The sequence below is a fragment of the Podarcis erhardii genome (genome assembly GCF_964252035.2).
Source record: "Podarcis erhardii genome assembly, chromosome: 3".
Lineage (NCBI taxonomy): Eukaryota > Metazoa > Chordata > Lepidosauria > Squamata > Lacertidae > Podarcis > Podarcis erhardii.
Window position 1 is genome coordinate 123,891,257 of NC_138507.1, and position 17,705 is coordinate 123,908,961.

Consider the following 17,705-nt stretch of genomic DNA (forward strand, 5'->3'; position numbering starts at 1 on the left):
AGAATCTGCATCAGCAGAAAACCCCTGGGCTGCTCCAGCTCCTCAGGTAGGCAAGAGAATCAGGCAGTATTAGCCACTGGAAGGAGGTGGGCTGCCCCCCACCCCAGGGGGAAAATTCAGACAAGTTAAACCAGAGCATATCTCCCCTCCCTACCCCCGTTTCTGGGAGTCTATACTCTGGAGCAGGGGTAGGCAAACTAAGGCCTGGGGGCTGGATCCGGCCCAATAGCCTTCTCAGTCCAGCCCACAGACAGACATAGGGACATAGGAATTCGTTCTCCCCCCCCCAAAAAAAAATTAGTCCAGCCCACCATGGTGGACGGGCCCACAGCTGACCCCTGCTGACCCATATTTTAGGCCATGGGTAGGCAAACTAAGGTCCGGGGGCCGGATCCAGCCCAATCACCTCAATCCAGCCCATGGACGGTCCAGAAATCAGTGTGTTTTTACATGAGTAGAATGTGTCCTTTTATCTAAAATGCATCTCTGGGTTATTTGTGGGGCCTGCCTGGTGTTTTTACATGAGTAGAATGTGTGCTATTATTATTATTATTATTATTATTATTATTATTATTATTATTATTATTATTAAATCATAATAATCATAATAATAAAAATACCCCGCCCATCTGGCTGGGCTTCCCCAGCCACTCTGGGCAGCTTCCAACAAAATATTAAAATACCGTAATGAATCAAACATTAAAAGCTTCCCTAAACAGGGCTGCCTTCTCTGGGTTATTTGTGGGACATAGGAATTCGTTCATTTCCCCCCAAAAAATATAGTCCGGCCCCCCACAAGGTCTGAGGGACAGTGGACCGGCCCACGGCTGAAAAAGGTTGCTGACCCCTGCTCCGGAGTGTCCTTCAGGAAATGGTTCCCTGAGCCCCGCAGTGCTTGAAAGAACAAAAACTGATGCTTAATGTAATCAGAAGCGCTTGCCAGTGGTTACAGCCTCGGACCAGCATCAGGGTTCAGGTCTCCACTTGGCCACGCAAGAGCCTACCCTGCAGGGTTGTTGTGCAGATCAAATGAGGGGGCAAAACATGCACACCACCCTGAGCTCCCTGGAGAAAAGGGGAGGTGGAAATTAAATTGATCGATTAATTACATTACACACTCCGCTAACCCACTCCGCTAACCCAGAAATAGTACCTTGGGTTAAGAACTTTGCTTCAAGGTGAGAACAGAAATTGCGTGGCAGCAGCAGGAGGCCCCATTAACTGAAGTGGTGCTTCAGGTTAAGAACGGACCTCCAGAACAAATTAAGTACTTAACCCGAGGTACCACTGTATAAAGAGTTTATATTGATATTGCATTGTTGTACTGGGTCGTCGTGTTGGATATTAGGGATTCCCACATGGCAGAGTTGATCCTGCCCCTCTGCTAACGCCCCAGAAACCTCGGGGAGCTGGGAATCAAAGGCAATGCTTTGTTGCCTCGGAATGGACACTAAGGTCCAGCGCTGAGGGCCTTCTGGCGGTTCCCTCATTGCGAGAAGCCAAGTTACAGGGAAGCAGGCAGAGGGCCTTCTCGGTGGTGGCTCCCGCCCTGTGGAACGCCCTCCCACCAGATGTCAAGGAAATAAACAACTACCTGACATTTAGAAGACATCTGAAGGCAGCCCTGTTCAGGGAAGCTTTTAAGGTTTAATAGGTTATTGTATTTTAGTGTTTTGTTGGAAGCCGCCCAGAGTGGCTGGGGAAACCCAGCCAGATGGGCGGGGTATAAATAATAAATTATTATTATTATTATTATTATTATTATTATTATTAATAAATGTTTGATGTATTACAGTATTTTAATATGTTTTGGAAGCCGCCCAGAGTGGCTGGGGAGACCCAGAGGGGTATACATAATAAATTATTATTATTATTATTATTATTATTATGATGATGATGATGATGATGATGATGGGCAGCTCAGGCTGTGGCAGCAGCCGTTTTATTCAGAATGCTGGCCATGGAAGCCCTGCTTGAGCGGCGAACTACACTTACCAGACTTCTTGGAGGGGCTCCTTTTCCCTGAGCTGCTACCTTTCTGCATGCAGGGAGCTCGTCACGTGGTGCGGGGCGGGGTCTTCGGTCCTGCGGCAGAGACCTTTGCGCCTGCGCTCTGCAGGGCGGGCTGGGACGGCTGCGCCTGCGCAGAAGGCCGCGCGTGAGGCGGTAGGCCGGGCAGCTTCTCGCGCAAGCGCCCTCGCTCGCCCTTGGGAGGTTGGGGGGGGAGGAGGAGGGAGCGCAGCCCTTCGGCCCTCCCCTCGCGCCCTCCGATTGGCTCCCGCCTGGCGCGGCCGGCGCCGGGGGAGGGCGTGGCTGGGCGGCCGGGTCCTCGCCTCCCCATTGGTGACGCCCTCGGCGGCGGGCGGCCCGGGACGCCTCGCGGGTTGGTCGGCGCGGACGGCCGAGGCCCGGATTGGTGGGCGCGCGGCCGAGGAGGCGGGAGCGCGGGTCGCCGCGTCGTGCCTGGGGCGCGAGCCTCTCGCCGCCGCCGCCGCCGCCTGAGGGGAAGAAGCCGAGCCGGGAGGAGGCGGGCCGGCCGAGAAGTAAGTGGGGGCGGGCGGCGGGCGAGGAGCCCCGTGGCTCCCTCAGGAAAGGGGCGCGCGGGCGGGCCCCGAGAGACCCCCCCCCGTCCCGGGCTCCTCCTCCTGAGGGGGCGCCGTCCTTGGTCACGCCGGGCCGGGAACTGGCCGGGGGGGGGGACGGACACCCGCCTCCTCGGCTCCCAGCCTGCGCTGCTCGCCGCCCCGACCACAGCCCCGCTGGGCCCGAGGGAGCCCTGTTCTCCCCCTTCCCCTCCCCCCTTCCCCTCCCCCCCCTCGCGCGCCTCCGCTGCGGAAGGGAGGGAGGACACCTTGAAGGCAGGCGCGGGCAAACGGGGCCCTCCGGCTGTTGGGGGACTACAACTCCCATCACCCCTGGCCACTGGTCCTGTTTGCTAGGGATGATGGGAGTTGTAGTCCCCCAACAGCCGGAGGGCCCCGTTTGCCCGCGCCTGCTTTAAGGGGCCACGAGGCTCCCAGGTGCGCGTGGATTTGGGCCTCCGCTGCGGATCGCAGGTCTTTCCCGCGAGGCCCGGGAGCGACAGGCCCGGAGGCTTCCCGGAGGAGGGCCGGTGGGCGCCGAGCGGGTCTTCTGGGCACCACAATACGTTTCTTAGCCTTGAAGGCAGGCAGGGGCAAACTGGGCCCTCCAGCTGCTTGGACTACAACTCCCATCATCCCTAGCTAACAGATCCCGTGGTCAGGGGTGATGGGAGTTGTAGTCCCCAAACAGCTGGAGGGCCCAGTTTGCCTATTCCTGCTTTAGGAGGCCACGAGGCTCTTGGGTTGTTGCTGGTCCTTCCTACGGTACCCAAGCCAGGCAGACGACCCCCCCCCAATAGTTGGGGCTTTGGGGGGGGGAGTGGAGGGGTGCAGGTGGCTAGGAAATGGAAGAAGATCAGGCATTATCTGTGACTCCACATGAGTGCCAGGAATGCCCTGTGGGCAAGCAAGGTCTCCAAGCCATGGAAGAGCTTGCCTCCTGAAGATGGTCCCTGTAACATAGCAGCAGCTTTGCCTGGTTTCGACGGTTTCTCCTGGCAGGCACTCCAGGCTGGGCTGCAGAGTTCAGGGCCCGGTTGTAGCCCAGCGTTGTACAGCACTGAGCCGGGGCTGTATTCCTGCGTTCTTTACCTGGGTGAATCAGCACCAGTTGCTGAGGGAAAGCACTGTGCCTGCCTGCCTGCCTGGCTGGCTTCTGCTGCCTTTGGGGAAATTCACTGCGTCTGGGGACATAGGGTACCTTGCATGTAAATGGACGAAATGGAGCCCTGGGGCTCTTCTTTTCACTGAAAAGCAGCCCTGGACGACTGCAGCCTTGAGTGGATGTGCACTGTTGAGATAGACTCTTAAACAAACATTGCAGTTGCCAAAACAAAATGTCTTGTTGCCATTTTTGGGTAAGATGGCTCTGAAGTCTTTTTCTTGGACTGACTGTGATTGATTGCCGGCTATACACATGGCTAGTTCAGATGACAACCGTGAGCTAGGTTAACAACTGAGAACTTAAAGAAGAAAATTGACTTGATCCAGGGGCAGTCTTCATATATATTGGCCTATTCCTACCTCTTTTTCTTGATGGTAACAAAGACCATTCATAGCATAAGAATATTCTTCACAGCTGTGAGCAGGGCAGTGGGGTGGGATAAGTGAAGACAAGCCACAGTAATTAGCTATAACATCGTTCACTGCTCCTGCTCAGGCTGCACAGGAACATTCTCATTGTGCAGATAAAGTATAATGGATAGAATTCTCCAGGATGAAGTATTTGTCTGTGAGGTATTAGTGTGTGTCAAGATTCAAGGATCCCCAGGCATGCACCTCCAGATGCCTCCAGGCATCTTCACTTGGTCACAAGTGGCCGGCAGCCAGGTGCAAAATGCGCCTGGCTAATTTTGAACACTGATTGTGATGCTGCATTTGTGAATTTCATGAATTGGAGGGAGTTTGGGTGGGATGACCTTTGAGATGCCGTCAACCTTTATATATCTATGGTGCCTTGAAGCGTAAGGCACCTAAGGGACTACAGGGAGGCCAGAAGCAAGAGGGCTGAGGAAAAGGTGCGGACTAGGCAGTAGAGCAGAGGACCTTCCTTGGAAAAGGTAGGTGGGCAACAAAGCTTGAAGGGGGGGCAGGAGGGCTCTCTAAAGAAACACCAAGGTCAAGGGTCACCTGTATAAGGTAAGGGAGGGAAAGAGGCAGTTTCCTGAAGAACAGGAACCTTAACATGGAATATTGGAGGGAGAAAAGGAGAAAAAAGCCCTGGGATACCCCATCACATAGGGCACAGGTCCTCCATCTTCCTTGCACACCAGGGTCTCCGGAAGTTGCGGGGCTCCATTCCCTTTACCCTTGAACTGAGGCCATGATGGCTACGGCTGGTGGGAGTTGGAATCCAACAGCCTCTGGAAGACCGCAGTTTGCCCATCCCTGGCCTACAGGAAGGTGGGACTGTGGGAAGTGGGAGGCAGCTGAGGTATATAAGATTCGTGATTTGTGGGAGTCCAGAGAGCCAAGAGGAGATGAGTCTCCTACAACTCAAATCTCACTGTTGGCATCCAGACCCTTCCTGTTGTAGTTTCTGCTGATGCTTCCGTGTTGTGACCTAAGAGCCCATTGATAATAGTATCCGGTTAACTATGTGCAGGGGTCTACCTGCAGCAGAGGGGGCCCTTCCTCCTCCAGCAAGCCCACACTGCCCTACTCCTCATCCATGTGCTGATCATGCTCCAGCCACGTTCAGCACCTCCCTCCCAGGTGCTGCTTGAGTCAGTACCCACAGCCCTTCTCCAGCTGAAGACAAGGCAGATGAACTTCCATCCTGTTCCTGAGCTGGTTGTCTTGAATGATGGAGGATGAGACTTTGCTGAATCTGAGCCTGGAATATGTGTCTAAGTGGGTTTCTGTGATTTCACATGAATGACTATCCTGAGCATTCTAAGATGATCTGGTCAGATTGTGTAACTCTTCTCAGATGTGGATTTCTAGTACTGCAAGTGGTATAAATTGACCTTGGTGCTTTGTGCAAATGGTTCACCATAGGCAGCAGCGATGTGGAAGGAATTTCTTTTCCATTGCTTTGTTTTCTGTGGAAAACTTTTCATTTAATCAGTTCATTAGGAGCAATGGTATTTGGCAAGTGTGGCGGTTTCAAAGTAAAATAAACATGTTAAACCAGATCATGCTCGGGGCACCAAAAAATTGCCCTAATTGGCACAGAGAAACTCTCCAGTTAATTTTTTCCTGAAATCCCACATCTCCGGGAAAGAGGAAGCCCAAATGCCATGTGGACTCAATGTCCACAATTTGCCCAGAAGGCAGGACTTTCACTCAACATGATGCAATGGCCAAGCCTCAGTGTGTTTGCCTGGCCTTTCTGCTAAATAATAAATAGGTTTTTTCAAGAGAGCAAGTTCAATTGACCATGTAGAAAAACAACAGCATCTGTTCCATCCTGATTATTGTTGTTGATATTTATTAATGTTGTAAGTAAGTGTTCAGAGGATGGCATGGCAGCCCTTGTAATTGTATTTTAATTGCATACACATGTTTTTGCTTTAAAGTCTAAAGCTTTTCCTTAGTCCACTTCTGTTGTTTCCATCTTTTATTTTGTCTTCCCCTATTTTCACAAACAGTTGGAGTATAATTTCAAAATATACATATACATGTTCAAAACAAGTATGTAAAAGGGGACTAAATCTTTTGTTTAATACACCATAGAAAACCATTTTGAATTGAAAGCCGCTGGCAGTTTTTTGAATCCCAACAATCTCATTGTAAAAATAAAAGACCAACCTACAGCTCACAAGGTCTACATACTTTCCCATGCAGTGTTTACAGGTACATTTCATTGAATTCATAATACCCTCACAGGGGAGCATATTTTGTTTGTGTGGCGTTTTGATTGGGGAGTCTGACACTATGACTGTTGTACTTGACACTATTAATAGTCTTGCTGCTGAATTGCATAAAAAGAAATCCAAATTGGCCCAAAGTGCTATTAAAAAAGGCACCAGGCAAGGTTTATCTGCATGATTAGTTGATCTTTCCACCTCCCTCAGTGCAAGGAAATGTGTGGGGAGATCTGCCAGCCCCCTGTTTTTTTTTTAAGGACAGGTGGTATTTGGAGTTTGAAATTTATTCCATATTTCAGTGTTGCTGCCTTTGAGTGTAAGTGTTAGTGGACTGAGTTCTGTTTCGTTGATTATAATTGTAACATTCTCTTTTGAAATGTTTGAGATATATATTTTTTGGGTTACCTTTGCTGTGCTAAATGTGCATTCTGCACTTGTCCTCCTTCATAATGTTTTATTTTGAAATCTTTAAGATTATATTTTAGTTTTCTGTTAGTTGTGTTGTTTATATATGCCTTTTTGTGTGATATTTTATTCTGGTTTGTTTGATGTTTTAATGTAAGTTGTAAACGGCTTTGAGATTAAGTTTCTTTAAAATATAAAGCGGTGTGGAGATGAAATGAATAATAGTAATTGTACACTGCTTTGTGTTGGTGTATGGAGAAGGACAGCAATGTAAAATAAATAAAAAGAAATAGGTTGGCTTCTTCAGCTCTGTCCAAAGTGAAGTTCATAATGTGTTTACCAAGTTAGTAGTAGCTCTGCAGGTCAATGGTAGGCATTAAAATGCTGCTTTGACCGGCTGAGCTGCACTTCCTCCGCTCTGGTCATAGGGCTCACTCTTTAGGGTCTGAAGAACTTCTTGAAGCTTTCACGTATACAACTTGGGAGGATGGCTTCAGGAAGGGCAAAGGACTGACATTTAGATGTTTGAAATGTCTTTGGCAAAGCCCTACTCAAGTGTAATGGGCAGCATTGTCTTGGCTATACACTGGCCTGGATTGTGAAAGAGTGGGAATGAATAGTGCATTTCATCATGCTGAAAGGTTAAGGGTACGTCATCCTAAGGCTGTGTGCCTCCTAGAATTAGCTTAATGGCAACTCATAGGGGGAAAGTTTAAGCTCTTGTGTGATGTTGAGAAAATCTTTGATCACATTTAAGGCCCTGCATCAAGCTGGAAAAACATCCTGAACTTCTTAGGAGCCAGTCTCAGAGATTGGTGTCTGGGTACTAAGGCAGTTTCTTCTAGCCTTAATTCTTGTATTGCTGGTTCTGTCTCCCAAAGAACACACTTGAGAAGGAAAAGAATATGGAAGCAGTGGTAATATGAAGTTGTGAGCAAACTGCTGTGAAATGCTAGATCATAAAGGTTAGAGTAGGTTTAATGCAGATTCCATAAGTATATAAAACAACGTACAGAAAATGGAATAGGAACTTGTTACTTACGTTCACATTGTGGCTAACTACTCTCCCAAGCCTCAGACAGGTTGCCCTTCTGAGACCACTCCCCAGACCACCCATAAGAACATAAGAAGAGCCCCTTTTGATCAGACCAGATGCTGACCAGGTGGGATGGTCATTGTTGAGAATCACTTGAGGAAGGATGGGTTGGGTGGAGAGACTGTATGTGAGGTTCTGTTGATGAACACTCCACACTTCCTGAGCCTTCTGATATTTGGGAAGCTAAGGAGACAAGGTGGAGAAGGAGTTTTTTTAAAATTAATTTTATCTGTAAAACTTATTTTCTGTGTTATAACCAGAGAGAAGCACTCAAAATGGCTCACAAGACCAAAACAACCCAATAATCACAATCTTAAACACCTGAATGATACCAGATGCCAGGGTTGCTCCTCAAAGGCCCTCCTGACAGGCTCTTTTTCAGGGAGATGGAGCTCTACAGAGCTCAGGGGTCTCTCTTGCTCCCTGTCCTCATCTTTGCTGCCCTTGCAGGCTTGAATGTCTTGATGCAAAGACTGGGCAGAGGGAAGAAGGAAAGTAGAGTTCACACTTGAAAACAAGCAGCCAAATCTTCTGGTTTGTGCTGCTTTTTTCCATGGGCCCAGGAATTGGGGGGGGGGTATGCCCAGAGGATTTGGCGCTCTCTGTTTGCGGCTGCCTCCATCTGTTCTGCTGCAGAACTGGGGTGAGATAAACAGAGTTTTCCTTTCAGAGCTAATGTTCTCTCAGCATACAGCTCTGTTATTCATAAACAGCAACTGCCTGCATTGCTACGTGGGGGTTTTCTTTTACTGAAGGGGGGAGAGGAGGAGGAGAAAAGCTGTTGCCGAAAATGCAATGGCGACACTGTCTTGCATTAGAAGAAGGCAGGTGCAGTTTGTCAAGTGCTGTTGTGCGGCCTCCATTAATTTCAATGGAGGCTGTGCAGTGGAAGCAGCAGCTGTGCTGTTAGGGAGCATATTGTGCCTGGTGCCTGCAAAACCAGAAAAGCTTCCAGTCAGCTTATTTAAAAGTTTGCTTTTGACCAGGCTTGAACCGTGACATGTGATCTCTTCTTCTTCATCCCCCACTTAAATTTTAAAAAGTCATTTCCAGTATTGCATTGTAATAAGTTTCAGAGCTAGAGGCAATTCGGATCAATTATATTTTTTAGAAAATATGACCCTTTTCCTCTTGTTGACTTGTGCTTTGGGGTTGTTCCCTAGTCCTTCCCAACAAACTTGGTTTAAGTGGATCTGTGCTCTCCACAGTCCTACTTCTCAATAGCAGCCCATGCTTTCCTCCAGCAGAACATGCATGCCATGTCATTGATTCTGCTGTTTTGCTCTACCTGCGGCTTATTCTGCAGTCACTTCTTGCCTTGATTCTGCTGTCTTCTGCCTTGATCCCTCCTGCATTAAAACCACCTAGTTGCTTTCCTTCAGAATGACCGTCTCCTGAAAAGAAAAGTTGTTCTGGCCTGCCGTTTAAGGGAATCAAAAGCCTTTTTTTTTTTTTTTTTTGCAAACTGCAAGGCAAGGAAAAGCTACACAGACCAAGTCAAATGATTGCTGTGGGCAAAACGTGAGAGATTTGAAATGAATATTTCTCTTAGAAAAAGGAAGTGTTGTGCTCCAAAAGGCAGCTCTGACTTGATCAGCTTTTTGTTGTCCCGTATTTACTCGAATGTCACTTTTTGGGGGCCAAATTACGTCACCAAAATAAGGGTGCGCATTAGATTTGATGGTGCATTCACATTTGCCAGCAAATACTTCATTGGTTTCAAGGTTTTGAAAATTGAGGTGCACAGTAGATTCACGTGAATACAGTAAATCTTCATCAGGCTGTATGAGGAATTATTGGACTAGTCTCTTACCCAGGAGAGAGTGAAGTCTTTGGTGTAATCACAGACTTGGGGTGGGGAACTTGTAACTGTTGGATTTCCTGCATCTTCTTTTTGAATTACTTCAGCATTATGCACAGCCTCAGGTAGAGAATATAATCTCACTCAGGTGTTATTTTGCCCTGTGGAACGCCCTCCCGTACAGGGAACCAGAGAGAGGGCCTTCTTGGTAGTAGCGCCCGCCCTGTGGAACTCCCTCCCAGCAGATGTCAAGGCAATAAACAACTATTTTACTTTTAACTGAAGGCGGCCCTGTTTAGGGAAGTTTTTAAATGTCTGATGCTGTATTGTTTTTAATATTCAGTTGGAAGCCGCCCAGAGTGGCTGGGGAAACCCAGCAAGATGGGAGGGGTATAAATAAATTATTATTATTATTATTATTATTATTATTATTATGGCCATAGAAGTTCATGCCACTGACCAAAATGACAGAACAGGACAAGTACCGATAGCTCTCCATTGTCAAGAAGATCCATTGGAGTTAGGACAGCCAGTTTCCAGATATGTTGGACTTCAGTCCCCGTTAGTCCCACTCTGCACGGCCAGTGGTGAGGGATCCTGGGAGTTGTAGTCCAAAGCATCTGGTGGTTGCCATGTTGGATACCCTGGATTAGAGGATTGTGTGGCCTTATTTGAGATCTCAGTTCCACATTGAGAGAATCTCTCTTGCAAAGCACACCCACGTTGATGCCTTTGGTTCAGACTTGGCTATCTCTGGAAGAGTTGGTAGCTGTCCATGTGAATTCTGTTGTGCTGAAAGAATAAGCCATGATATATTCCCATGCAGCTCTACGGCACGCTTGTTGCAGGACTGAAACAATGCCATTGCCTGAAAAGCAGTGAAATTAGGATGCCTTGCCCCAGCTCTGTATATGAAAATGTGGCACAAGTGCTCTTAGTTTGTTTTTGTTCTTGTTTTATTATATATGTTGTGTTCTCATTCTGAATTTTTATGCTGTGAATTGCCCCATGATCCTGGGATGAAGGGTGGTGTGCAGATCTAATAAAAATGAAAACAAAGATAGGTACGTAAGAATGCACGCGGTTCACGTGGCCGCCCTCTTCCTTCAGCATGGGGGGCGGGCAGAGCTGTGGGGAGGTAGTGAGGATTGGGGTGAGTTGTAAAGGGTGGGGAGTTGGCAAGGGGGAGTGGCTGGCTTGCCTAGTGGAGCAAGCAGGGGCAGAGTCCCTGTTGCTCTACCTTTTGTTCGTGTGTTTGTTCAAGGAAGGTCTCCAAAGCAACAGCATATGCAGATGTAACCTAAAAGTAGAATCTCACGTTCTGTCCACAGTGAATTGTAATTGGACTAGGAGAGGTTTGCCCTTGTGGGAAGAAAATTATACCGTAGTAGTTTTGCAAAACTGAGTCGTAGTGGTGTCAGCTAATGTGCCACTCACATCCTACAGGTTGTGTAGGAGAATAGATGGCAGTTGTGTACTCGGAGCAGGGGTTACACTGTAGAATTTATCTCTTAAAGAGTTTAGTCGTGCCGTAGCTAAATGTTCTGTAAGCTCAGAAGGTGTAATTAAGATTCTACAGCCTACACAACAGGCTCAAAATCGTGCACAAAAAGTGAGCTCTGTGGGGAAACCCAGCCAGAAGGGCAGGGTATAAATATTATTATTAACATTATTTGCTCCCTTCGGCTTTGTCCTAGATAAGATGAACAGGAGCCATAGTTACATGCTAAGTGCAAGTTTAGTGCTAAATGTCCAGCGTAGTACAGCGGTACCTTGGTTCTCGAACTTCACCCGTTCCAGGAGTCCATTTGAAACCATTCGAAAACCAAGGCGCAGCTTCCGATTGGCTCCAGGAACTTCCTGCACTCAAGCGGAAGCCTCACTGGACACCCGGCTTCCGAAAAACGTTCGCAAACCGCAACACTTACTTCCGGGTTTGCGATGTTCAGGAGCTGATTTGTTTGGCAACTAAGCCGTTCAGGAACCAAGGTTCCGCTGTACATGTATCTGGATTGGTTAACTTTGAGTTGCAGCACAGAGGCACTCCTGAGGGTGTGAAAATTTCTGTCTGTCGTCAGCCCACTTGAACTCCAGATTTGAATCTCTGTAATTTTTCCCTCTGGCGAAATAATGAAGCTTGTCAAAATAATGTGACGTCTCTCTGTGTGTGTCTCTCCAAATCTAAATTTGCAAAGTCGCATCAGTCGTGCTGTGTCCCCACCCCCAACTGATGAATAAAAAACTTTTGTCCAGTGTAAAACATTTTGGTTACTCTGTGGACTAAGCCAGTGTGATCTGTGCTTCACGGGGGCCACAGACTGACACTTCCTCTCCTGTGCTCTGCAGCCCTCCCTCAAAATCTGCTCTGGAGGGTTGGGGGACCCTCCAGGGTATATTTTGGGGGGACACATGGGATGGGGAAGAAATAGAATTCCCAATTGTGACAGCAGATCTAAGCACGCAGAGAAATGGGTACAATCCCAGGTATCTGTTGTATCCTGTTCAATTTCCTATGTTTTTGGTAGGCAGCAAAATAATTTAAAATGGTAAAATGAGTAAAACATTGTAAAACAGTGAAATCTCAGCAGGCATTACTCTATTCTCATGTAATTCCATTAAAAAATGTACAAATGTAGGAGCTTTGCCTTGTTTTCCAGAGCTGTGTGGCTGCTGTACTATGAAAAGTAGAAAGCAGAGTAATTTTGATACTTGGCTGATATGGCTGAAGGGGGACTCTTAGGGATAAGTCCACCAGATAAAGCCTTGGAAAACATATATTTTGGGAAATATTGAAATATCTTTCCTATTAGAGCTAAACTCAGTTTAGTTTAAGAATATAAAATGCAGTAAAGTAATACTGTATGGTACATACGTATATAGAATTAAAAAGTGTAAGTGCCTCACTTTTATTCAAACAACAATTACAAATGTACTCATTAATTATCTTTCATTTCCAATACCAGAAAAGGAAGTTTATTGACGTAGGTAAAAATCCATCCATCTGTAAATTGTCCTGTAAATGTTGAAAGTCAAGGTATAAATGTTATAGGAGTGTGCCATCTCTACAATTGCCACCTTCAAAATGCAGCACAAGAACCTGCAACATTTGTTTAGCCATGGTGGCAAAGGGATGCATGGCACTTTCCGCTCTTGTGTGGTGGAAGGAGCCTGAGGTCTGCATCCAGCCTGAGAGATCAGTGCGTCAAGGAGTGTCTGGAATCTGGATATTGTTGAGCTCAACATTGGCGTGGATTCAAAAGGTGCTTGTGTGGGTAGAATATGTTTCCTTTTGTGCCAGAGGCATCACTCTGCTTCAGTGTTCATCTGCAGCCTTCAGGCCACGTCCCACACCTTTCCTGGGGATCCTCCTAATCCTTGGGAGAGGTTTTTGCCAAGGACACAGGTGACTGAAGTGAGGAAGAGGAGATGGCAAAGCCTTATTAATGTTTTGAACTCTGCACAATGCTCTTTTGGACTCATCACATTAGACAATATATCCATGAAAATACTACCATCTCAGGCTTTATCCTAATTGGTTTCTGAACCATCAGCTGTCTCTGTTTTTGTCCTTCCAGTTACCCCACCCTGCATGGCCTTACGACCATCGGTGGAGAACCTCATACCTGCAGGCCAGACCTGGCCCAGCAGGTCTCCCCATTTGGCTCACCAAGTCATCTTCAGGAAGCCTAACCTGCCTGCCCTACACTTGACACTAGACCTGACATCAAATGTGGGCAGGTAAGGGCAGGGCTTCAAAGGAAAATAAAGAGCTTCAAGTGAGCTCCTGGTTGTTTCCTTTCTGGAGCAAGGCATGATCCCACCCAGGCACCTCTCAGCTCATGCCTTGCTCAAGGAAGGGGACACAGTTTCCGTTTAATCATGGAAGCCTCTTTTCCCTCCCAGTGCTACGCTTTGCAGACTTGGTTGTTGGGTCTTCAAAGCGCAGCACAGGGCTTTCCAACAACCTCCATGGTTCTCCTTCAAACCTGCACTTCAAAATCCTGACAACTGAGGCTTCTAAGTGCAGTATCTCCTGATGTCACTATGATATCAGGTGGTTGTCAAACTTGGTACACAAGTTGAGGAGATTAAGATTTGGCCTACTGGCCAAAGGGATTTCTCTTCCTCTGACTTAGGAGAACAAAAAGTATGTATAGATTGAAACAACATTTTCTGAGCTTGGGGTGTGTGTGTGTGTGTGTGTGTGTGTGTGTGTGTTTTGCTGTATGTATTTCCAAACATAGTGGTCAGTTTATTTCACATGCTGTAGAAGGCCAAGGAATCTAATGCAGACAAAGAGTTTAAGTGTATATAGAATTGTAATTGCCTAGTATTGTCGATTGCATGCAAATAACTAAGGATTTTGGGTTAGTAAGGGCAACTAAAATAAATCAGACAGACAGACTGCAGATATATATATAGAGAGAGAGAGAGAGAGATTTACCTGGGAGGAATTCCTGTTGAACTTAATGATGCTTAGATTGCTATTGTATATCACATGCTAAAGCTGTGTTAGAGGCTGATGACCTAGTCCCTGGGTTCTTACTCAAAAGGAGCTCACACCTGCCGCTAAGAGTCTCAGACACAAACCAGGGGCAAATGTGACCAGGCAGCTGTTTCCGCCTACACCTGGCCAGGAATCTGGCCAGCTGATTTTTTTATTTTTGCACATCAAATGTTGGTCAACTGCTATCTAAAATTTCAAAGATAATGCATGTTGTAATACCTTGTGTCCTTGGAAGGTGGGGTTGAGTAGGGCTTAGAGGCAAATGGTGCTCCGTGTTCCTGACCATCCGATCATCACATTCCCGTTGAGAAAGTATTGCAAAATAGGCCGTTACCTACAGCTGATGAGCTCCAAGAAGAGCGAAACCTGTTAAAATAGGTCCTGTAGTATTGGCCAAGAGAGCAGCTCCTTGGTGTGGCACCCTTGCCCCAGTAAACATGCTCTGGTTATCTCTACCCGCTTGGACTACTGCCATGCACTCTACGTGGGGCTCCCTTTGAAGGTGACCCAAAAACTGCCAACTAATCCAGAATGCGGCAGCTAGACTGGGGACTGGGAGCAGCCGCTGAGACCACATAACACTGGTCTTGAAAGACCTACATTGGCTCCCAGTATATTTCCGAGCACAATTCAAAGTGTTGGTGCTGACCTTGAAAGCCCTAAACGGCCTCAGCCCAGTAGACCTGAAGGAGCATCTCCACCTCCATCGTTCTGCCCGGACACTGAGGTCCAGCTCCGAGGGCCTTCTGGCGTTTCCCTAGCTGCGAGAAACCAAGTTGCAGGGAACCAGGCAGAGGGCCTTCTTGGTGGTGGCACCTGCCCTGTGGAACACCCTCCCACCAGATGTCAAAGAGAAAAATAACTACCAAACTTTTTGAAGACATCTAAAGGCAGCCCTGTTTAGGGAAGCTTTTAATGTTTAATAGGTTATTGTATTTTAGTGTTTTATTGGAAGCCGCCCAGAGTGGCTGGGGAAACCAGCCAGATGGGCGGGGTATAAATAATAAATTATTTATTTATTTATTTATTTATTTATTAAACTATGATGCCTCCCTTGGATCACCAGTAAGGCTACCCAGGCATGTGACTTCTAAACTTGTAAAATTATTTTAGCTAATCCTGCCTTCCGAGGCAGAAGTCATAGGGCACACTTCCCTCAGCCCCTTCCCATACCAGTACTTCTACCTTACATTTCCATTTTGACATGCACCTTCCTTTTCCCCATCTGATTTCTTACATCAGAAAAATAACGAGGAAAGAATTTGCATTATCTCTTTAAATTTAGCATTCCAAAAACTCTTGGCACATGTGAGAATGCATTTAGGCTACTGCTACTACTGTTTAGAATACCAGGACCTCTGTCAAAGGCAGCTGGACAGAAAAGGCAAGGCTACTTCTTCTTTGCCATATCTAAGGAGCGTCACACGACTCCACTGATCCTGCTAATAGTTGTCTTTCAGAGAATTGACTGAGCAGTGAAATCAGTGGGAGAGGGCAAGCAGGCCATATGTTCATAGCCAAACAGGTTTTTTTTGTTTTGTTTTGCATTCCTTCCATGAAAATAGGAATTCCACTCCTGGGCTTCATGTGATAAAGTTGTCCCGAATGGAAAGAAAAGGTTCATCCAAGGCAGTGGGAGAGGGGCTGCACACCTGCTCCCATTGAAACCTCCTGCCCTTTCAATGTAGACCTTGCAAACAGATGCAAAAATGCTGTCGTCCCAGTAGCTTTTCTGGTGGCTGACGTGGAGTGCTAACATAGCATAAGCAAGGGAAGCATCAGTGCTACTCAGACACAATGCTGGAGAAGGAGCCACAATGGAGAGCTGCCTGTTTCTAAGTCGGGGCTGTTTGCAAAACGGAGGTGGCAGAAGTTTTTAGTGTCATTTTTATTTCCTAAAGCAAAAGCAACCATCTCACTCCTGCCAGCCTGTTTTGCAAAATAAAGTTGCCCTCTTCTCTCCCACTTGTACCTGGGTCTGTATTTAAAACAAAATCGCAGGAGGAGGTTTCTTTATCTTGCTAGCATTCCCCCCCCCCCCCCGCTCTGCGTACATCCCAGCTCTCAGACTATCAAAGTAATTGGCGTAAGTTCACTTTGCCTAGTGGTTTCTATGCGCTGTTTCCTGTGTGACTTTCTAGATCAGATTAATACGGAAACTTCACGAACCCCCTGCAGGCTGGCTTAGCTAGAGAAGCCAGTGGGGCTGAACCTCTCACTTTGTGTCTTTAGGATGATTGAGGAGAGCGGGAAGAGGAAGAGAACGATGGCGGAGAAGAGGCAGCTGTTTATGGAAATGAGTAAGTGGAACTCTGCTGTAGCTGACAACTTCACAAAATAACGTTCTGCAGTCTTTTGAAAGCATGTTAAAATGAACCATGGAAAGAGAAGAAAAGTCGCTGGATAGTTTAAAGTTTGTAAAATGTTTATTTGAAATTGTAAAACAGAATATTTAATAACATAGGTTTTTTATTTTAATAATAATAATTTTTAACTAAATTGGTTCCACTTGAGAGTTTTGGGGTGTCACATTTCAAAGACCAGGGGTGTTTGTGAAGCTTATACGTTTACACGTTTCAGTCTAGTGGTTACCTCATCTCATATCCCATGACACCCTAAAGAAGCATCTGTTGAATTCTGGGGACGGGGGTCTACCGTAGTTCTCAGCTTTTGGGAATCCAGCTCCCTGTTCCGTGCTTGATCCTCAGTTTCCATCCCTGACCATTTTCCTTGAGATACTTGGGGAAATGCCATCTAGGAGGAGGCTGCTGGTACTGCCAAGGGCAGATGCAAAAATGAGAAAAGAGAGAGAGAGAGGGAAGGCTCTGAGGCTGTTTGCCAACATGTCATGAGGCCTTAAAGGACAGGATTCCTTTATTGCTCAAATAGTGATAGATTATTTTTAAAGCATTATTAGGAGAACAAAAACATTGTTTAATCAATATCCTAAAGGCAGTTACAGGAACAGGTTAGTTAAATGTTCCTGTGAAAAAGTTTGTTTGTTTTTAAGTGTATGAATTGTTATAATGTTTAGCAGGTAAGAACCCCAGAATGCACACCTGGGCAAGACCTTTTTGAGGTCCAGCAAAAACACCACAAATGGTCATCCACTGATTGGAGCTGCGGTGGGTGATTGACATAGGTCATGACGTAGTGTTATATATGCTTTATTGATGTTTTCAATGTTGTGCCATTTTAAGTTATTTCATAGGAAACAATTCAGAAAGGAAGTGAAGGAAATTAATAGTTCTGACACAGAATTACCAGCTGTCTTGAAAACTAGGCCAAAAGTTCAGTTGGGAAATGGATTCTGTGCCGGGATGTGACCCAGGGCCTCTTCCCACTATAAGACAAGAACTCTCTTGCTTCTAATTCACAGGGGCTCAGAACTTTGACGTCATCAGATTGTCAACGTATCGGACTGCCTGCAAACTGAGATTTGTGCAAAAAAGATGTAATCGTAAGTGAAAAGTTCCACCCTCTGTAGAAACATCTTCGATAA

General features: G+C 46.6%; 1 protein-coding gene across 3 annotated transcripts in view; it reads left to right on the plus strand.

Moving 5' to 3' along the window:
* The first annotated feature begins 2,486 nt into the window (after window positions 1-2,486).
* Window positions 2,487-17,705, plus strand: part of DTNB (dystrobrevin beta) — a 101,265-nt gene continuing 86,046 nt past the window's right edge. For all 3 annotated transcript variants that reach the window (XM_081854734.1, XM_081854736.1, XM_081854735.1), the window contains exons 1-3: window positions 2,487-2,543; window positions 16,436-16,503; window positions 17,583-17,663. In XM_081854734.1, coding sequence (XP_081710860.1) covers window positions 16,437-16,503; window positions 17,583-17,663 — 148 coding nt within the window. In that variant the 5' untranslated portion in view covers window positions 2,487-2,543; window position 16,436. The remainder of the gene's footprint in view (window positions 2,544-16,435; window positions 16,504-17,582; window positions 17,664-17,705) is intronic.